The sequence below is a fragment of the Natrix helvetica genome, assembly GCF_964273705.1.
Source record: "Natrix helvetica genome assembly, chromosome: 1".
Classification (NCBI taxonomy): Eukaryota; Metazoa; Chordata; class Lepidosauria; order Squamata; family Natricidae; genus Natrix; species Natrix helvetica.
This window is the reverse complement of record NC_138548.1, coordinates 287,678,523-287,702,252: the sequence shown is the minus strand read 5'-3', so window position 1 is coordinate 287,702,252 and position 23,730 is coordinate 287,678,523. Positions and strand designations below refer to the sequence as shown.

The 23,730-nt window shown below is 37.5% G+C and overlaps 1 protein-coding gene across 3 annotated transcripts in view; it reads right to left on the bottom strand.

Moving 5' to 3' along the window:
* GRIA1 (glutamate ionotropic receptor AMPA type subunit 1) overlaps window positions 1-23,730 on the bottom strand; it is a 264,406-nt gene that overhangs the window by 46,237 nt on the left and 194,439 nt on the right. For all 3 annotated transcript variants that reach the window (XM_081934955.1, XM_081934954.1, XM_081934956.1), the window contains exon 11: window positions 22,609-22,979. In XM_081934955.1, the coding sequence (XP_081791081.1) occupies window positions 22,609-22,979 (371 nt within the window). The remainder of the gene's footprint in view (window positions 1-22,608; window positions 22,980-23,730) is intronic.

Below are 23,730 nucleotides of genomic sequence, written 5' to 3'. Positions count from 1 at the left end.
AAATCAAATCAAATCAACTTTTATTTATAAACCGCACCCTTTCCTAAACAGGCACCTGATATTTACCAGGCACCTGATATTAAATTCATTGGGAAGGAGTGATATATGTTCCTTTAGTCTGTTGCATGATTGAGAATCAGGAAAGCTTTGAATCCTGTAGAACAATGATTCATTGTGCATGTCCTAAGAATAGCAACGTTGCTTCTCTCTCTTTCTGATGTTAGAACTAAAACTCCCACATTTGTCTTACCATGGAAATGTGATTTTATGTTTGATGTTTTCTGTGCTTTAAGGTTTTATTTTCCTTTTTAACAATTAACAATGGAAAAATCATGACTTTAGAAAGCTTTGCTGGTTGGCTGTTTTTTAAACTTCTCTTTGTCATTTATTTGTTTATGTTTATATGTCCTAATGTCCTACTTTTCTTCCATAGGACTCATAGCAGCAGAGTCAGGGTCTTCAGGCATTGGCCAAAAGCAAACTTTAGGTGGGGAAATATTGCCTTGAAATCATGCTTTGTGGACTGATCCCCCAAAAAGAGAAAAAATATTTCTTATCATTGTCCATTTTTGATTGGTGGCAATTCTCTATAGGATCTATCACTTTATACCTGGATATTTAAACTGACACTTGTGTATGCAAAATGTGTGCTCTGTTAGAGAGCTGTCTTTCTCTCTGAAATAATCAAGATAAAGTTTTCCAGCCATAGGTGAGATTTGTATCATTTATCTTTTTAAACAGTAGCAACCATGCACGGAGTAATAACAAGCTTCTTTCTCTGATTAAACTGAAGGTAGGATCACATTTAAAATGGATTTAATCATAGAGCCAGAGCAATGCAGATGACCTCCAATCTGCATGACATTTTGATTTGACTTCTGTTGATGCAAATCTGATTAAATTTCATGGTTTGCTTCCTGCTGCCTCTTAATGCTAATGATGCCAGACAGATATCACCATGTTTCAAGCCACTGTTGTCTTCTCTTCCCATTCTCTATGTAAAAAGTGCTTAATGCTTTTCAAAAGTTACTGAAATAAACTAGTTATTTCCAAGAAGAGATAAAGGTGATTTATTTATTTCTCAACTTTGGTAGAGTTTTTATCCAAAGAACTCCTTACCTGTTAATTGAATTTTTAGTAAGTGGCATCTTTTCCCTGTGGTATTGTATTTTGTCCTTCTCAATCTTGGTTCCCTACAGATATGTAGGATTCCAACGTCCATCATTCCCAAATAGGTTAGGTTAGGCTGCCATACATTACAGGACTACAACCTGTGACTTTGGGTCACTGTTTCAGAACTATTTCCTTCCCTAAACAGGGAAACTTTTTTTTGCCACAGGTTGGCAAAAAAAGAACTATAGTAATTTCTGCCTTCCCTGCTGTGGGAGCTGGCTGGGAGTGTTACAAAACCTCCCTCCCCCACTTCCAGCTTGTGCAGAAAAAGTCAATGTACAAGCTGGCAGAAAGTTGCAAGTCCAAAGCCAATAGGCAAGCAAGTTGCTGTTGCCAGATGGGAGAGTGATTTAGGGGTTGTGCAAGTCGACATCATGGCTCAAGCACAGAATGACTGGGGGAAGCTGCAAAAATTGAGAAGATTTACCTAAGCAGCTTGTGACCTTCCCTGCTGGCTTTCCCATTGACCTTCTACCTTTAAGCTTCCCACAAGTAAAGACTTGGCTAATGGGAAAGTTGAAGGGAGTGTCAGCAGTTACGATTGACTTTACAGGCCATTGAATTCTGGGAAGCTGTTGGGGAGCATTAGAAATGAGGATCACGTGACTGCAGCTGCAGCAGCAATGCGGTCACATTGTGCTGAAGGAGCCACAACTCTTCCAATTTTCATTTGAGTTACTTTGGTTCAATAATTCTTGCCCTATATTTTCAGATTCACCAAATTGAAGGTTACAAATAGACACAAGAGTTTTAGTAGTATATAGAAAATATGCATATACCATTGAGTAGTTCTTGTCTATGCATTAAAACCTAAGAATGGTCTCTACAACAGATGCTGAAATATTGTATAGATAGATATAGATGTGGAGGAAGGCATACTTAAACCAGGCAAACCACCAGAAAGCCCCAAAGATCTTGGGGGTTTGCCTGGTCCACTTATACAAGGTATTTGAACATTTAATACTGAACCAATTGTCTGTAATAGCAAAGCCCCTGCTTATACCACAGCAAGCTGACTTCAGACCTGGCAAAAACTGTGCAGTTCAAATTCTCAAACTAACACAATACATAGAAGACAGATTTGAACTGAAGGAAATCACAGGAATGGTGTTCATAGATTTAACCACGGCTTATGATATGGTTAACCATGTGGCCCTGTTGAAGAAAGTCCTTCACTTTACAAGGATTTCAAATTCATGAAAATCATAGGATGCTTACTAGAAAATCATAGATTTTATATAAACTTTAAGGGACAACACAGATGATGAAAGACTCCAAAGAAATGGACCTGCAGACAATGTGCTATCTCCTATGATGTTGTCCATCCATCCATCCATCCATCCATCCATCCATCTATCTATAACCAACCACTGCTGGAAACTACTAGGAACTTTGATTATGCTAATAACCTAGCAATAGCACAGAATATAACTTTCAAGGCTATCAAAATTGACCAAAACTCTAAATCTAATGACTACATACTACAGGGATAACCAGCTGAAACCAAACTGCCTAAAAATAAAGATTAACAGAAAGTGTGGAAGGGCCCGGTTGTTCCATCTCCTGAGGATCCTGATCAGGCATCCTACTGGGGGGGGGGGGGGGGAAGAAAAGGAAAGAAAACAGCAAAAACAAAAAAAAACCAAAGGGAAAAGGAAAGGAGAGTCCAAGCAATCTGCAAAAGACTGGATGAGAAACTTGAAAATGCATCCACTGGGTTTTGATTGAATTGAAAAAAACTGGAGTCAAGTCAGCACCAGAGGCGTGGCCAAAGCCCCAACTCAGTCCTGGGCAGACCGGCCGAGCCCAACCCATGCCCGGACTCTCCAAGCAGTGCACAGGAGAACTGCCTATCGCTGAGTTTTTCACCTCTCTCTCTGGATCCAAAAGGATGGGCATGCTCCACATCCCCTCCCCTAGATGTAGGTCATCTAGTCCCAACCCCCCCCCCCCACCAAATACAACTTAGTGCTTTCTACCTGAAAAAATGTGAGGCATCAAGAAGGCTACAGGTATGATGGAACGATACCAGTCTTGAACACAATGCTACTCCAAGTATCTTGGAGAAACTGGACCGTATATACTTATCTTTCAAGAACCATTTTTTAAACACCAAACCAAAAGTATTTGTTAAGAATAACATTCTAGGAAAATAACAGGCATAAGATGAGGCTCCTAACCACACACATTAAGAATTTCTAGCCCTGTATCACCCGTTAGGAGAATATGCCAGCTCTGTTTGGTATAGATCAAAGCATGCCAAACAAGTGGACGTGGCCCTAAGCGGAAAAGCAAAACCATGATTGCCTGCTGCCTGGTCATACTGGTCAATCTTGGGCTATATGGAAATTGCTATACAGCCTGCACATGGCATAGGAAGATCAAACCTAAGAAAACGGAGCTCCCTTCTAGAAAAATATTCTGTGTAAATGTGGAGAGAATAGTCCATCTCACATATGCTATGGTGGATTCAATGTCCTTCAACTTGTATGGAGGAAGACCTCATATTGGCCAGGAGAAAATGCTGTTGACATGGCCTGATGTTGGGCAAATGCTATTTAGTTTTAATCCTATTTATTTTACATTTTTAAAAATACGTGCTACATTTCTATGACCTATTTTATACCTATTTTACCTGCTCAGTGCTGAATATTATGTCTATAATTTGTAAGCATTGTCACACAAAGGAAGAAAGAAAACTATGTGTTCAATCTATTGTTTGATTCTATGGAAACCTGGAACTCCTGTGTAATTTTACTGTATCTACATGCAACAAAAAATGATTGGTGAAATCTGTATGTTGAAGGGAGATACTGATTCCTATGGAAGCCATTGTTGAAGATAGAAAGACTCTTGGTCATTCTGGAATAATGACGCCATTTCACCCTCCTTGGCCAAAGGCAAGACTTTCTATCTCCATGGCTTGATGCTAAGTGCAACTTTCATTTGAAAGGCAGTCTGAAACCTTGCAGGTATCATCCGTGTGTGTGGAAGTTGATAATGATCAGGATCATTGGCAGTGTGAAAAGCAAATGTTGTCCTTTCTTTTCAGAGGAACAACCTTTTTTCAAGCTGATATTGACCTGGGGGGACACAGTGGCTCAGTGGCTAAGATACTGAGCTTGTCAATCAGAAAGGTCGGCTGTTTGGCACTTTGAATCCCTAGTGCCAAGTAACAGAGTGATCCCCTGTTACTTGTCCCAGCTTCTGCCAACCTAGCAGTTCAATAGCATGTAAAAATGCAAGTAGAAAAATAGGAACCACCTTTGGTGGGAAGGTAAAAGCATTCTGTGCACCTTTGGCATTTAGTCATGCCGGCCACGTGACCACGGAGACGTCTTCAGACAACGCTGGCTTTTCGGCTTTGAAACAGAGATGAGCACTGCCCCCTAGAGTCAGGAACGACTAGTGCATATGTGCGAGGGGAACCTTTACTTTTATCTTATTGACCTGGGAGGTGAAGAATTCACCTGCTGGGGAATTTCTGAGGTATTCCTTTCAATATGATGCACACTTTTGATGGTGCATTTTCTCAGGATCACAGCAGACATGGAAAGATTCTTACAGACAGTATTAACTTTCCATGCTTATTTCTATTTCAATTCTTATTAACTCTCTCCCTGATTTCCTCCCTGTTAGTTGTATTTTTTTAAAAAAAATCTGCAGATGTTTAACATTGTAAGATAACCTGGAGCAACATGGGATAAAATATAGAAGGGAAACTTAGAACTCCAACAGCATCCATGTTGCAGCAAAGAAAAAAACTATGTGAACATCTTTGGTGCATGGCTAATGGTCAAATTATCAAAAAAGCATGCGAGAGCAATTTGTTTGTCATGCCAGAATGAACAGGAGCATTTGCCATTCCAGACAAGGATTATTGTATTAAAAATGGGCACTGAATAGCCGGGAGGGCATGAGACTCAATGGCCAATATACAAACTGCTCATTTAGATGGATAAAACCAGTTTCATTGTATACATGACGTACAATGACAATAAAGGTTATACTATGAAAATATTGTGAAAGGACCATATCTGAAGCTAATATTTTTGAAAATGGAAGAAAACACGATCTTCCTTTTAGAAAAGAAAGTAAAAATTAAGGGTATTCAAATTTGTACTAACAAAATGGGTTTAGTTAGAGTCTAACACCATGATGGCGAACCTGTGGCACATATGCCGGAAGTGGCACACAGAGCCATCACTCTGTGCATGCCAGGCATTGCCCATTGCTCCAGCTGGTCTTCAAGTGCACCAGAAACCAGAAGACCAGGTGACCAACATGCATGCGCTTGCCGGAAACTGGAAGCTCAGCTTCTTGGTGTGTGCATGCATGCCGTGGAACTGCTCTTCTGGTTTCCAGCACTCCCGCCCATGCGCGCTCCCGTTTTGGAATTTGATGCCAAAATAGTTCGCCAACACTAGTCTAACACATAGTTCAATAAAAAGAGAAACAAAGTAGTTAAAATCTTAAATTCAGCTTTTCATCTCAGCTTATTAAACTTTCTCTCTAATGATGTATCCTACCACCTTCCCATTAACTTTCATTTTTGTGGGTGGAGAAGATTGTGATTGTATCTACTTTTCTACCTGCACCTCAAGGACTCTGTTGTAATCAGTTCTGAATGGGAACAATCAGGTTTATAAATATGAATTTTTTTCTATGTCTTTAATTTAAAATCAATTTGAAAAAGATAGTCATATAAATAATACAATAATACAATAGTAGAGTTGGAAGGAACCTTGGAGGTCTTCTAGTCCAACCCCCTGCCTAGGCAGGAAACCCTATACCGTTTCAGACAGATGGCTATCCAACATCTTCTTAAAGACTTCCAGTGTTGGGGCATTCACAATAGCAATCACACTTAGATTTATACACTCCATAGCCTTTTATAGCACCCTCTGAGCAGTCTACAAATGTCAGCGTACTGCCCCCAACAATCTGGGTCCTCATTTTACCACCCTTGGAAGGATGGAAGGATGAGTCAACCATGAGCCTGGTGAGATTTGAACTCCTGGTTGTGGACAAACTGGTGGCCTGCAGGCCGGATGCATCATGTACAGGCCACGCCCTCCAGCTCCACAAAGGCAAAAAAATATTGTGATATATTACATGACACGATTGAGTTTGAACACTTGTGACTTAAAGGAAATGGGCTAAAGGGGAGGTTCCAAGAATCACAACAGAGACATAGGCACAAGAAGATGGATTCATTTGCTTGGTTTTACTCTTCTTAATGTCCATACTTTAAGATTAAAATGTGCAAAAATTGATGGTTCTGGAGTTCCATTTGTAACACTCTTTTCCACTGGGATCAAACTATAGATATGCACTGATCCACAACTCCTATCTATAAATAAGTCTGGTGATAATCCCTTGGAAGTGATTTGCTTAATCCGTCTATGGTAGAGGCTTTTGTAGACAGAGAGGTTGGAACTGACTAAGGAGTAACATAAAACAAACACTGCACTATTCAAGAGGTAGAGAAACTGATGTTTATTTTCAGGAATAGGGATTGACAACAAAAACTAACTCTTTGGAGCCTCAATCCAAACCAAAAATTCAAAGTAGTTCTCAAAATATCTAATCAAAATAGATTAGATCCAAGATCCATATCTTGGAGGTAAATGAATCTGGAAGTAGCAAACTGAGTCTTGTTTTCCTTGTCTTACACCAACAATATCAATAAACCTTCCAGCCACAGCCTTGAGAATATGGGCAACTCCTTACTTAAATAGTTCCTGACTCCAACTTTTCTTCTAAATAAGGAACCATGAGGAACTACAGTAGCTGTCTTCTATATTTAGGCAATGAACTAACTCCTGGCCAGCTAGGACAGAAAGGTGGAGGAATTTGTTTATAGAGCATAATCCAGAGGTGTTTTCTCTGTAGGCTTCTCTTTGCCAGCATCTGCCTTCAACTTTCTTCTTCAACCCCACATATGTCCTTTTTTTCAGGGAAACCTTTATGTTTAGCAAGCACTAAGTCTACAGACACTAGTAGTCAGGTGCTGCAGCCATATTGTAAGGGGGCTAGAGTCTTCCCTTCACCACAGATGTGCCACTAATTCACAACTCCCATCAACTATCAATAAATCTAGTGATGTTTCCTTAATAGTGATTTGGTAAAGTCATCTGTCTTCAACTGGACAATATCACAACTCACCAAGGTCTTTTTCTTGCATATCCTTACATAAGGATGCTTTGTGTTTATATGCTTCATAAAGCTTAATTTTCTCCATCTTTGAGAACTGACTATATAATTTATTTCCTTCAAACATTTGGTTGGCTTTGGCTCATTAATTCCAAAGTCCATCAGAGTTTGTATACAAATACGAATTCCCAGCATACCTAATCCGCTGATACACAGCAGCTTTGGGGGAATTTTTACACTGTTTCACTTTCAAAGATCAAAGAATTGATGGCTTATTCTGCTTTTTAAAATATTGCATCCCCATTTGGGTATTCCTTGCTGACCCTCTGAATTTCAGATGAATTGCATCCATATTTCCAGTAATTTTTATGTGGTATACTCACTTTTTGTGCTTGTGATCCCACAGCATTGACCAAGACTAGCTTTGCCTCTATGGTTATTTTCACAAACTGATTGGTTGCTTTTATCTACAACTTTGTAAATAATTAAACTTCAGCATTTTGTCCATCTGTAGAAGACTTGTCTCCACTCAACACTTCCATTCTAGCTGATTCTTAAGTAGAATTCTACATTAGGATTTCTCACCACATGGTGTTTGTGTGTGTTTCTCTGAACAAATTTTCTCCATTGATCAAGGCTGTGTACTTAGCTGTCTCAGCCGCTAGTGAGCTGGAAATCAATGCAACTGGCAAGTGTGAGTCACAACAGAAAACTTAAGAAAGAATAATTGACATGTAAGTGAGATATATAAGAACACAAGGGACAGCTACATTTTGAAAAGTTTATAACAGACTGTTTTATGAAATAACTTTTTACTGTTAGTACAGTTGTAAAATATCAGGCTCAATGGTAAGGCTTCATTGACTTAGTGGTTGATTAGGTGAAATAAGGTAATGGCACTATACTTGAATCTGAAGAAGAGCACATATCTAGGACAATAAACAAATATCAAAATTTCTAGAAGAGAAAGTTCTGATACAATCAGCAATCAGTCTGATACAAAATCAGTCCATTATCAAATAGAGAAACTGGTTGAAATTGCATCACTGGGTCAAAAGAGAGTAGCTTTTAGCTTACTTCATTGCATGAATGAGAGAAATGTGTGTGTGGGGGAAGAACCTTGATTCTACTGTAACTATGGCTTGTATTTGACACATAACCCTTGATAGAATTATTGCATAATGACTTTGTTAACATTACCACAGTAACTATTGTTGTCAGGGTTTTGGTGAACGAATATATTCTTGTAATTTCTTCCTCATTCTCATCCAAGAAGCTTCTTGGATGAAAGTGAAACGTCTTCAAAGGAAAACCAGAAAGTCCAGTTGCCTCTTGAAAAAGCACCTTTGGGACAATCTGGGTCCTCATTTTACCAGCCTTGGAAGGATAGCTGGCTGAATCAACCTTGCACCCACCAGGATTGAAATCCAGACTATGGAGAGAGTTAGCTTGCAAATACTGCATTCTAACCACTGCACCACCAGGGCTCTGTAATAGAAAAGTTATTGCTTTGAACCCCAACTTCCTTGCTAGATAATATGATAAGAACTCCAAAAAAAAAAAAAAAAACCTTCAGGTTTTCATTACTGTCTCTGTTTAGGCTATTATGTTAATTTTTTGGCTAGACTGAGTGCTGCTTTCAATTACCTTCTGAGATTAGCCAAACAGCTAACTATAAATTTTTATAATTGTGATAAGTCTAGGTAATAATGGCTGACTTTCAAATTTTTGGGGAATGTGAGCTGGAAAGAGGGACAGCCTAATAAATGACAGGAGAGCTAATTCAATAGGACATGTTTGCAATGTTAATCCAGCATTGTGTAACTATAGACAGAAGGTCTGAGAACTGCATCACAATATGGATTAGAAAGAGAAGTACCTCTTTTCCGCTCTCATTCCTCTCTCTTTCTCTTTCTCCCTCTTGTGCTTATCAGAGTTTTTGGTTATTGAAGCCATACAGCTAGGATCAGGCACAATCCTACTATAAGATGCAGAAAAATCATGCTCATTCCCTCTTACACACAGAGACAGACAGGCTAGGTTTTCTGATAATTTTGCATTAGGATGTCTTGCTAGTTTCCCACTCTCAATCAATTTCAAAATACCACACACATACACACAGCAGCAGCAACGTTGCAAGCAAGCAATTGTGCTGTACTAGATACTCTAAGTCTGCATTATTGGGAAATAACACAGCTTTCCTTCAGGTGCTCAGATAATGAGGTAACTGGGAATGAATGGTGGGGTGCACATATACAGTGCTCAGCATCAACACTTGTTCCTACACCATTTGCACTCAGACTGATTCTGTACTAAGTCTTCATGTCCTGATATATTCTGGAGTCACATTATACCAATAGGGTGGAAAACACTGATGGCAGACTGTTGTATTCTGGGAAAGTTTTGAAAATATAGCCCTTCTTTACATTGTTGTTGTTGTTAGTTGCAAAGTTGTGTCTGACCCATCATGACCCCATGGACAACATTCTTTCAGGCCTTCCTGTCCTCTGCCATCCTCTGGAGTCCATTTAAGCTCATGCCTACTGCTTTGGTGATTCCATCCAGCCACCCCATTCTCTGTTGTCCCCTTCTTCTTTTGCCCTCACTCTTTCCCAGCATTAGAGTCTTCTCCAGTGAGTCCTTCCTTCTCATTAGGTGGCCAAAGTATTTTCTCTTTACATTATCCTGTTTATAATTTGGGAGCTTTGCTACTCCACTTCCCCTTTACAGATCCACAACTCACATTTTATATGTCAAGTTTGATTCTCAGAAATGCCAATCTCCTTTACAAGATTTAATAATTTTTGGTATGATAGTCATACCCCGTTTATAGCCAATTTTAATGCATTACAATGAACTTAATATATAAGAAAGTTACTTGAAATTAGATCAAAACTTGAGTCCTGCATCTTCTTTCCCACTGGATGCCAAGAAGAATCCAAATGGATATGAAGAGAATAGCATATTTCACTTCATAACCCCAGCAATTGGTTTTCAGAGGAACACAGTCTCTGGAACCAAAAGTAGCAAATCAAGTTTATGATTAGCAACTATTAGTATCGCAACCCTTCATGAAGTTGTTTAACCACCTTTTAAAATCAGGACTAACAAAACACTCTAGCATATTGCATAGTAAAAAAGATTTATGAATCGTAAAGACTTAACTGTAATCATAACCGAGATTCAAAAACCAGAATCTTAATCCACCTACTTGGCAAAACTCTCATTTGGATGAATTTAGGCAAAGCCATAAATTATGAAAGGTTTAATTATTCAGTTATAATTTAGGAAAAAATGGGATAGTTTTGCTATTTGTCCACTTACAGGTGGCTGAAAACTGTCTCTAAAAGTCATAATTCTAGGTGGTGAGATTAATCCCACCTTCACATGCATCCAAATAAACATATACAAATGTACTCAAATGAAACCTAGGTCTTTCTGGAAATCCTTTGCATTCATCAGAACAGCAGTCAAAAGATGAAGAAAACATCCACCTCTTCTCAAACCTCCAATTTGTGGAGCATCATGTTAAGCATTGTGTTCAATATTTGAGAAAGGAGTTATAAAGAAGAAAAGATGGTTTTGTTCATGAAAGAGAAAGATGCCTCAGATGTGACAGCTTGAAATCTTCAGAGGCTGGAATCAAATGCCTAATAGACATACTGCTAGGTTAAATAGCTGTTTTTCAGTAGTTTGAATACTTAGGACTTGCGATTCTGTGGGTGGGTAACCTCCAAATAGTCAAGTTGGCTTGCTTCATAAATCCAAAGAAATTCTTATCCTCTCCTGCTGTATTCTCCCTGTGGCTTTTTGCCCCCCACAGAATGCAAGATTGATCCTCTTCCAGGGCGAGTACCCACTATCCATTAAAAATGCACTATCCAGCATTTTTTCAAAAATATGTTTCACTACCATAAAGCTCCCAACAGTTTATAATATTGCCCTTTTTGATCATCTTTCATTGACATTTCAAATAAAGGTCCCTTTTAAAAGTTTTCTTTAAAGGTCGTTCTCTTCCCCTCCAGAAGTTTTGATTGCTCTAAGAGATGGTATCTTCTAGTTGACCACGAAAAAGATAAATTGAATCAAACCTGGTTAGTTGTCAGATGAGAAACTCAGGTCAGAAACTCCTAAGGTTGGAATGAGACTAGGGAATAAAATAAAATGCTGAAAAAAGACAATGGCAAACCAATTCCATTTCACATTTCTGTCAAGAAAATTACAAAGGGATTTCTGAAATTGCTGGAAGTCAAGATTGAATTAAGAAAGTCTTTAGCTTCAATAGATGGTTGGGAGAGGCAAAGTGGGGGGCGAGAGATCCTTTGATTAAATATTCTAGGCCTGAGGATAGATTTAAAGATTTCTTGACTGTGAAAAGAGGTAAAGAAAAGTTTGTACACAATGTCATTATGTTCTAACAACTAACTGCCTTTAATTCTGGGTTTTGAATTATAATAAATGATCTTATTTATATTCTATATTGTATTTTGTTACTTCAGGTACATCACATATTTCATGTCATGTGCAGCTGGAAAATATGTGTAATAACTATGTTCTTAATTAAATAAAAACATAAATAAGCATCATTGATGGGGAAGATATGATGGAGAGGCTATATTAAAACAATAGTGAGAAAAATAAGCAGAGTTCCACAAATTAACACAAGAGGGAGCTCATAAAGTCCAGATAGCTGCCTTGCAGGATTTAAATAGCTATATTCCTGCAATATTATTCAACCTATTGAAAGACAAGACTTGAAGTTAAGTTCACAGGAATGTGTGGAATGCTTGTTGTTATACAGCATGTCATCTGCAAAAAGAGAATTTTGCATGTGCATGGAAGAGTGAATATTGATGAGTAAAAATAAAAATCTAAAAGCCCCCGAATTCTGTGTCTAGTGGTATCTTTTAAACAACAACAACACAACACCCAGCTAGCAAAAATATTTTTCTACCCCTATCCCAGGGCAAAGATTATAAAACCTTATTAATAAATAACAGCTCCAGAGAAAATAAGGGTTGAATGATGCTTTGAGTCGAAATTCAACCCATCATCTACCAGATGAAAACCAAGGAATTTTATTTCTGATGAAAACATTAACAGGGAATGGATTTAAGAATACTTTAGTGCAGGGAAGTCAAACTCATGGCATCATGTTGTCATCATGTGATGTATCATGACTTCCCCCCTTTTGCTAAACTGGGGGTGGGCATGGCCAGTGCGTGACGCATCCGACCCATGGGCCACGAGTTTGACCTTCCTGCCTTAGTGACTTCCCAGATAGCTACTTTACCCTTGTGGATACACACAGAATTTTGAAAGGTTGTCATGGTTTCATTGTTGATCCATGGCAGTAGCAATATTAAAAATGCTTCTTAATTAGTAAACAAGAAAGACTGTTTTCTATCTGCGATACCTCCTATATTCCTAGTTATTTTTGGCATTTTTTTCTAGACAGGTGAATCCATTCTAGACAGGTGAGTCCAGTCCTAAGCACTGGACTGCCAACGTCTTCTATTCTTCTAAAATAAAATATAGAATTTATTCAGATTCCAAAAACATTTGGAAATATCAAAATAAAACTTTGTTTTGCCACATTTCTATTTATCTATTTGTTTCTTTAAAAAAAAAACCTTTTCGACGTTTTATGCAAGGCAGGGACCTTGGGAGACATCTCACTCATCAATATCCTAATGCCTAGGAGACCTGCTTTATCATGTCGATTGAGTGATTTGACATCAATGGAAGGAAGCCTTCTCTTAGAGATGTAAGTAACTTTGTAGAGAGAAATCAATGGCCCAGGGAATAAAAGCTGACAAGAGGAGGATAGATATAAATGCAGAATGCCACCCGCTGCCTGATGGATAGTGTTTTTATTCAGACATAGCGGGTAGATATTAGAATTTGTAGTTCAGTCACAGGGAAAAATAGTATATCCAGGGTGAGCCATATCAAGCTTCAGCTGGGTATATATTTCATCCTCAGTCATTTCTTCAGACTATTTTTCATGATTGCTGTGTCCTCCAAAAGCAAGCTGCATATTTATGTGGAGAAGCTCCGTACATTTAAGTGCAAAGCTCTGCACCTGAGTCAAGAACCAGCTGCCCACATAGATTGGAGGATCTGCATCAGCCAGTGGCACCTATTCACAACCTTCAGCATAAGTTGATTCATTTATATTTGTGTTAAATTCAATGTATGTGGCCACCCAATTTGCCAAGGTGCCTCTGGATAATGACCCTGGTTAGAACACCAGCATAACAGAGATATTATTTAATTGATTTGATTTATACAAGTGAAGTGACTACAATTCATAATACGACAGCTACCTCATGAGCTGCCATCAATTCTAGCAAAGTAAAGCCATATCTTCTCACTGTGATCGATTTTAGCAAAATAAAGCCATATCTTCTCACTACACAGGGTATCTCGGGCAATTTTCAGAAGGGATTAAACTCTTTAATGATATAATGATAGCAAGCACTGCTTCTAATTATGATGCCTTCATATTATTCCAGCATCAGAGGCAGCATGTTTTCTATCAAGAGGAGTGATAAAGCTGGTTGAGTGACCTTGGACCTTGTCAGCTCAACCCACCACACAGGAATGCTGTTGTGGGAAAAATAGGAGGAGGAAGGAGCACTATATATATTCATCAACTTGAGCTATTTAGTAAAACAACAGCAACAGCAATAATATATTTGGTTGATACTCAGGCGCTGGCAGCAACCCGTATCAACAATTAGCACCAGTCAATGGTATCTGTGATGCATTTTTGAGTGTTCAGTTGACTGAGTTTCATGTTTAATGAATAAAGTATATAATAGTAATAATTTCTAATACAGACAGATCATCATTTGGAACACAATACACCAGATATCACAGTTGTCGTGGGCTGAAGGGTACAGTTTATTGATATCACTGTACCAGGATATGCCAGTCAAAGAAAAAGAACTTGAAAAAATCATGAAAAATAGCAATCTGGCCATCGAAACTACACGGCTATGGATGAAACATGCAACAATGATACCCATTGTCATCGGGGCACTTGGCACCATGTCCAAGAATTTTACAAAACACATCAAGAAATTGCAGCTTCTTGCAATAATACCAGCAAAACTGCAAAAAACTGCGCTACTCAGAACATCGTATATTTTAAGAAGGTGCTTGGCTGGTACCTAGGATGCTGGCAGCAAACCGTATCGACCATTAGCACCAGTCAATGGTATTTGTAATGCATTTTTGAATGTTCAGTTGGCTGAGTTTCATGTTTAATGAATAAAGTTAATAATAATAATAATAATAATAATAATAATAATAATAATAATAATAATAATAATAATAAATAATTATAAATTGCGGCACAATTCAGTAGCACAAATGATCCACTGGAATTTGTGCAAAAATTATAATATTAAAACAACAACAAACTGGTGGGAACATAAGCCTGAAAAAGTCACCGAAAATCAGATGGTCAAGATCCTGTGGGATTTTCATATACAAACGGATGAAATACTGGCGCATAACACACCAGACATCACACTGGTTGAGAAAAATAAGGTTACAATCATAGACATCGCAATACCAGGTGATAGCAGGGCCAACGAGAAGGAACATGAAAAAATCGCGAAATACCAGGACTTAAAAATTGAAATCCAACGATTATGGCACAAACCAGCAGTGGTAATTCCAGTGGTAATGGCACACCTGGTGCTATTCCAAAAGCACTGGAATTACATTTAAAACAGTTAAAACTTGACAAAATCACCATCAGTCAAATGCAAAAAGCTGCACTGCTTGGATCCACACGTATATTACGAAAATACGTTACGACGTCCTAGGCCCCTGGGTGGGACCCGACTAGTAATCAATGCCAAATCCGGCGAAACAACTGGCCGCTGTGATACAATCGTATAATAATAATAATAATAACAACAACAACAACAACAACAACAACAACAAGAAAAGGTGGGGTAAAAATCTAATCAGTCACTAAAAATTGTACTTCTGTTTACTCCTGAGCTTCCCAAAGGCCTGTACTGAAAAGAATCACCACACTGGGCAGAATTTTCACAGTTTTCTTATTGCCTTTTCAACTTTTGTGGTTTTATATTCTTCTCCAAGTCTTCTACTGTATGTACTGCTTTCTTTTCTGAACATGAGTAAATTCCAGTTTTCTTTCATTCAAACTTGACTCCTTGTATCTACAGGGTTTTCTTGGCTACAGTTTGAAATGTTGTTTGATGCTGCCTTCTGGGTCTCTGTCTCTCTCTTCTTTGAGTTCCCTTTCGAGTGTTCCACCAAAGTCTAACTTAGATTCTAACAGTGGCATTCGCTGAGGCTGAATAGGAGGCTGAGGAAGAGGACTATAGTAATAGGTGGGCAGGAAGGAAGAGGGCATTTTGATAAGTGATTGATTAGATTCAGATTCCCTTTTATGGACTAATTTTTATGGAGGGAGTTTTGAGGTCATGCCAGGAACTGAACGATCCCATTCCAATTTGGCTGAATGAGAGTAAACAAAGGCAACAAAGACCAGTATCTTGTCAAACATTAAATTTTAATGGTTACACTCACAAAGGACATTACTGTGCAAAAAGAGATCCTGCTTTGCCCTATGCTGCCACATATGGTGGATTGTTATTCAATAATGATTTTGGGAAGAAATTATATTGGATCTTTCACTGAATAAATAATAATATCCATGATGAATTCCCAAAAAGAGGAGAAGGTACTTGACTTGATGTGAATATGATTAAGAAAATAATAAAGTTATGTGCACTGATACAAACATCCTGGAAGTAGTTCAGTTTGGGAGAAAGTTTTTCTGTACATCTATAATAGATCAAATGAATAGTCTTTAGAAATTGTCATATGCCACAAATTCCAAATAATTATAGTAGGATTCCAATTGGTGAAAAGTGTCTAGGAACTACAGTATGTTTTAATCCTTAGAATTTCTGTGAAATTATAGAGCAATTGGTCAAGAAAGCAGTCTTATGTCCAGTGCTGCATTTAAAACTGGCCCAGAAGTTTCAGGTCCAGGATCTCTACTGTCCAAGAATCTCATAAATCTGGCACTTGCCATAAAATTCTTAAAAATCAAACAGAAACATAAAAAGGTTCCACTACACAAACACCAGCCATGTTAAAGGTAAAGGTAAACATGCACATGCATGCTGGTCGTTCCTGACTCTAGGGAGTGGTGCTCATCTCTGTTTCAAAGCTGAAGAGCCAGTGCTGTCCGAAGATGTCTCCGTGGTCATGTGGCTGGCAGGACTAAATGCCGAAGGTGCACAGAATGCTGTTACCTTCCCACCAAAGATGGTTCCTATTTTTATACTTGGATTTTTACGTGCTTTTGAATGGCTAGGTTGGCAGAAGCTGGGACAAGTAATGGGAGCTCACTCTGTTACACCATATTACTCCATGTCACTCCATGTTGCTCCATGTCACTCCAGCCATGCTAGGCAGCTTTATTTCCCAATGTGAAGTTAGAAGAACTGGAATTTGAGGGAATTAAATAACAAAACTCACAATGGGATTAGCCTAGCCTACCTGCAGTAGAAGGACCATGCTGTGGACCCCAACAATCAAGGAATATAGGCTTGTGGGGTCCAGGAGAAGAGCCCTTACTGCTGTGGCTCCTGCCTTTTGGACATTGTGCCCCCTGAGGTGAGATCTGTACATATCCTTCTGACCTTCTGTAAGGGCCTGAAGACCTGGTTCTGCCAATTGGCCTGGAGTCTTAATGGGGATGCATCATTTTGGAGGTGGCTATCAGATTAAGAGAAGTTCTCACCTCTCCCATTTTCATTATTTCATTAAATTATTGCTATTATTATTATATACTTTATTCATTAAGCATGAAACTCAGCCAACTGAACATTCAAAATTGCATTACAAATACCAGTGACTGGTGCTAATGGTTGATACAGTTTGCTGCCAGCGTCTAGGTATCAGCCAAGCACCTTCTTAAAATATAAGATGTTCCGAGTAGCACAGTTTTTTGCAGTTCCACTGGTGTTATTGCAGAAGCTGCAATTTGTGGATGTATCTTGTAAAATTCCTGGACATGGTGCCAAGTGCCCCGATGACAATGGGTATCACTGTTACATGCTTCATCCATAGCTGTGTAGTTTCGATGGCCAGGTCGCAATATACCATTATTTTTTTCTAGTTCTTTTTCTTTGACTCTGGCATCTCCAGGAACAGCGATGTTGTTTTTGTTGTTTTTGTTGTTGTTGTTAATTATTTTAATGTTTACTGGCTTTTAATATTTGCAAGCTGCCCAGAGTCGCCTGTAGACTATATGGACGGCACACAACAAACAAACAAACACCGCCCCATTTCTGTTCCTTACCACCACCACCCATCAATAAGAAAGTGGAAGACAAGCAAAATGGGATTTAGGGAGAAATAAATAAATAAAAGAAAGCCATATGAAGTGCCTAAGGAAGCAGCAATAAGATCCATTTTTAATTTATCTCACCTTTAGCTATGAAAGAGGGAAAACAACAGAAGATGTGAGAAAAAGAAGAGGAGGGGCAATGATGGATTGGATTGATTGGATTGGATTTATTAGATTTATATGCCGCCCTTCTCCCAAGGACTCAGGCCGGCGTACAGCATTAAAAAACACATAGTACAAAAGTTAAAAGGAAATTAGTATGAGGATTTCCCAGAATTTTGTTAAGGATCCATTCATTTCTACAACTGCAACTCTCCCTTAGACACTCTTCTTGAGGCCTACCAAATATCTAAAATGTAAGTGGCTGCTGTGTATATCTCTACATCTATCTATAGATGCCATGAAACTCCTGTATTCACCCCATCAGAAATCAGAGTAAAGCAACACATATGGCATTGCATATTTTGACAATATCTTTCTTTAGCTGAGATTTCTCCAGAATTACTTCCTTTTGTCTTGGCTGCCAACCTAATAATAATAATAATCCAACAATATAAAGGACTGAAACTGCTTGGTGTAGCAGAATAATAGCAAGAAAAGTCAGAACAAAACTAGAGCAGAATCTTCATATTGAAAAATAACAAGATTTTGCTAAATCTATCTGCATTCAAGTATCACATAAGCAGGATTCGGAGGAAAGCTTAGGAAATGTATTTTATATATATATAAAAGGTGTCAGACAGAATCAACTATATTTACATATGCATCAATAATCATGATCAGCTGGTACTGCTAGCACTACTACTATGACTGAATTTGTAAAATCTTGAGAAAAAGAAAACTATTCAATGTTTCAGACAGTCAAGAGCCGCCTTCAGCATAAAGTATAACATTCTGTCACATCATTTCACATTACAAAGGGTTGACAAAGATGTTCATGTCCTTATCTAGCTATGGAATACTTTCGTATGGTTCTTGAGTGGTACATCTCTCTTTGGCTAAATGCATAAAATGACACATGATATAGAAGATAAGTATAATCTTCCCCATTTCTGAAATGACACAAATCCTTTGGATTTGGTTACGTTATATGTCAGCCAGATGAAATACACATTAATATAATACTAGAGATAGAAATAACTTTGGGAACTTTTTAGCAGTGGTCTGCAAAAATTTTTGAAGTATATTATTACAATAACTAATTAGTAGCAGGTAGTATTAGCAAAAAAAAAAAAAGAACCCTGAATAATTAAAGGTGTTAAGTCTTGAGATGGGTTGAAAATAATTCAAGAATTGGGAATTGGGGGTAAAGATTGATTTGAAAAATGATGGTTAATGATCATAATATATAAAACAACCCACAACTAACTGATTTTACCAAATTCTTCAAAAATCTTAGCTTAAATGAGGCAAAACTGATTAGAGTAAGCCATTATTGGAGAAATAGTTTCTGTTTCTCCAGTCAGTGCTTGGTGAATTCCTGATACAACCTTATCTGTGATGATATCAAATAACTTTCAGTCATTCAGTCCATCCCATTTTCCAATCTCCCCTTTTCAACATCTTTGAAAAACTGAAAGCAATGGGATGAATAGAAGTGAAAGCTATATAAATGGGATCACTGAATGAATAATGAATGAATGAATAAATGATTGAATGAATAAAATAATGATGAAAACCTGAAAAAATATGTGGTGATTGGGATTGCCTCAAGAAGCAAAACGAATGTACTTTTCTCTTTTGTGTTTTAAAACTTATTAGTATTAGACCATAGCTTAGCATTAAGTATTCTAAATTAAGTCTTCTCAAAACATTAACTTAACATTTGACATGGCTAAGGCACTTTGAATGAGGTTTGCATCCAGCTTTCAGCACACCAGGGGTGAAATGCTACCGGTTCGTACTGAACTGGTAGTAACAATGCTACCTGTTCACCTGAACCAGTAGTAAAAAAATGTTACCATTTCGGGCGGACTGGTTTTTCTAATGATCAGCTGTGATACATGATTTATATTAGCTAGAAAGCAGGATTTCTAGCTAATCTAAATTGTGTGGCACAGTAGATTCCCCCCCCCACTGTTTGCTTACCTTTGCAGGTGTGTTCTGCATTGCTACCGAACCGGTAGCCAAGGTAAATGGATTTCACCCCTGCAGCACACCAAAAAGGTTTGTAGATAGGTCAGTTTATTTCAGCTGCATTCTTACAGCTGGAGCTAGGCTAAAATGAAGTGTGAGGATCATGTAAACATATGAAGTCAAACCTGTTGGTTTATTTTTCATTATCTTTCATATTTTGAATTGGAAACACTGATTAAAGATAAATTAATGAATTAATGGAGTCTAAGTGAATAAATGTGGTTAAATTCATTACGTGAATAAATGTAATTAAATGTGCAGATACAAAACCTCAATCTGACCCTTGGATGATTAGTTAATTAATAAATCAATGTCATTAAACTTGCATAATAGAAAAAAACTCAATAAACTCTTGGAAAAAAAATGTTAGATATACGTGCATATCACACAAAGCCTATTGGAGTAGGTAAGCATACTCAGTTTTATGGAATAAATTAAGTATTTAAACAGGAAGGCCCTCTTTTATAAGTTAATTTAGATTCTTTATTACAATAACAATACAATAACAAAGCAGAAGGAGATAAAACAAAGGACTGTCAAAACTCAGCCATTTATAATTACAATTTGTTCTTTTGTATTAATCAATTAATGTTTTTGTCAGTTAATCAATTACATTTACATTAATTAAAGTTTTAAAGTGAACTAAAGTTTAATATGATTAATATGATCTTAAAAATGGAGGAGGTTAAAAAAATCAAAATAAATAAAGTGGTTGATTGCATAATTTCTTTTGTGTTCAGAATATTTATTTCTAATTTAGGATGTTCAGTTTTTCCCACTTATCATAGTTCTTTATAAATAATGGAAATCAGCTTTTAAAAGCTGACTGGGTGACTTTTCTCAGACTACTCATCTCACAGTGTTGTTATTATGGGGAAAATAAGAGGCAGGCGTATCAGATATGTTTTCTGCCTTGAGCTGAATATATACTCTATACTCATGTATGTGCATATACGTATATACAATATTTTCACACATATGACCATTGTAGCATCCCCATGGTCACATGAACAAAATTCAGATCTTGGCAACTGACTCAAATTTATGACTGTTGCAGTGACCTGGAGTTATATGATCATGTGATCAACTTTTGCAACTTTCTGACAAGCAAAGTCAATAGAGAAGCCTGATTCTCTTAACAACTAATTACTAATTTAATAGCAAAGGTTAGCCAGCTAGTTTTCATGGCTAAGGTGGGACTAGAACTCATAGTATTTTGGTTTCTAGACTGGGGCCTTGACCATGGGCTAATTTGTCTGAATGGGTGTAGAATCAATTAGTAGATGATTAATATTGTATTACGGTGAGTGATACAGTTAGTTAACTGCTACAACATAGTGGTTCATTATATTATTATTCTTTTCCCTCCCTTTTGCTTCAAGTAGATTATAGAAGTTGGGTATGGGAATCATGGAAGATGAATACGGCATGGGAATATGTATCTCCATGGTGACACGGGTCAGGAGGAGGCCGTGGGCTTGACATTGTAGGAAAAGGAAAATCTGTAGATTGATAGAATTCTCCACTTCAAACCTCACTTCTACATGATAAGCTTGTTGAGTGCCATAGCCTCAGTTTGCTGTCGGTTAAGATTAACATGTAATAGGAATAGGAATAGGCCTTTTCCATGATTTAATATGTATGAGCATTCATTATGTCTATTTGCACACTGCTTAGAGTATCTCTTTGAGAGAGTTGGATGGTTTCTGAATGTAATAAATAAGTAAGTAAAAAAATACATTCAGATCTGGCTTGCATTTCAAAGACCTGACGTGGCAAAGACATAGATGTGCCATGCCTGAAATTTGTACTTCAGGGTTTGTAGACATTCCAAAGGCTCTGATGTTACAGTCAGGAGCAGGTATGTCAAAGACTATTTGAGATCTTAGCTGTAATCAAAACGTGATAAATGATAATTAATTCAGAGGTGAGTTGCTACCAGTTCGGGTGGAAATTGGCACTTGCTCACCGAACTGGTAGGTATGGCATGCTGGACACCCCCCCAAACCGGGTGCCTGGTTGCCATGGTTGCCAGCTTGGTTTTTAATTATTTTTTAATGTTCTGCACATGCGCAGAACAATTTACTCTCAACTGCGTACAGCAAACCAGCAGCAATGCTGGCAAAAACACACCCCTGAATTAATTAATGAACACAATGATGGAAGGAAAACTATTTATGCTGTATGCCTGTGAAAGTAAGAAAAGGGAGAAGGATGTAGCATCTGAATGAAGGTGGAGTTCTTGAATACAAGCAGGGAAATCAACATATAAGTGTTTAATTATGACTAAAAAAGCTGAAATATACATCAGGATGTAATATTGATGTGGTCTAAGTTGTGGTGGTGCATATGAAAGTAGGATTCCAGAGATTGGCAACAGGTGCCTGTTATCCCTTTCTCTATATTGTCTTGAATATTTTAAATATATATAAGACAGGAAGCAAACTCTGAAAGGGATTGATTTGCATATAACAGAAACTATTGCAGCAACAGAGGGGAAATGAAGAAAGTTGGAAATGATCAAAGAAATGTTTTAGACCAAAATGCCATTATTTTCAAGAAATGTTTAACTTAATCAGGCCAATTATACTCTGTTTCAACCACTTCAATCAGGTAGGTTAACTACAGATGTTATACTAAAGTTGGAAAACATGATACAAGAAGACTATTTCCCAGCATCTGAAGAGGCAATCTCATCACCAAAGAATGCATATTGAATAGAAATTACTAACCTTGGAGATATATCACATCCTTGTTGCATAAAAGCTCCCAAGGAGAACCACAGGCTATTAAATATTCCAAATTCATTGGTCTGGTCATTAGCTGGTTGGTCACGGCCTTCCTCAACCTCCTCATTGTGCCATTCATAAGGGCTGAAGCGGCTAACCAGAAAGAGGACAACACTGACACCAATGTAGGCAAAAACTATGCACATCCAGATCTCATAAGCTAAAGGATCCAGGAAGGAAAATACCCCGGGCTTGGATTTTTGAGGCTTTTTAATCATGATAGATATGCCCAGGCTCATAAAAGGTTTGGAAAAGTCTATAACTTCTTCTCGCACTAGAGTTATAGTTAATGGCGCAACAGCCACATCAGCTCTCTGAAAAGAAAGGAAGGTCAGTATTAGAACATTCTCAAGATCTGCAAAATACTATATTAAGAATACATGAAGTTTTTGATAGCAAGGCATGGGTTGAGGAAGAAGCACAGCATTATACATATTTAAGAGGAGGGATTTGCTAAGAAGTTTGTCTTTTATGTATATAAACCATTTGAAAATCTTGAAAATACACTTTACAGTTTTTTGATATCTCAGTTTAATTTATCTCGTATTCTTCCCTGCATTCGTTGCCTTATAGACATGCTTGGATTTATATTACTTTATAAATGCAAAACAAGTATCATCCAAGTGTGGTTTCATTATTTTCTTTTCTGTAAATAATTGTTATTTATTGCATCTTATTAAAACTGTTGATATGATCCTTTAATTGATGTCCCAGTACAGGATCTATGATATTTCAATTCCTTAATATCTATTCCTGCCCTCTTAAAAACAAAAAAGGAGGAGGTTAGGAGATTAGAAAGGTCCTAGTAGAGTGATACCTACCGATTTATTTTAAGATGGAGATATAGTTAATTGTAAATTGCTAAACTCAAATGACTTGCTGTCATCTATATGGTATTATTCACAATGTTTAAAGCAGTTTTTCATATTTTTCTTGCTCTTCTTTAAAGAATAATCTCAAGTAACAGCAGCAATTGAATGCAAATGGACCACCAGTGTTGAACTATAGTAACAATAGCTTTGAAGATGCTCTGGCATCATCAGATTTTATAATACAATAATAATA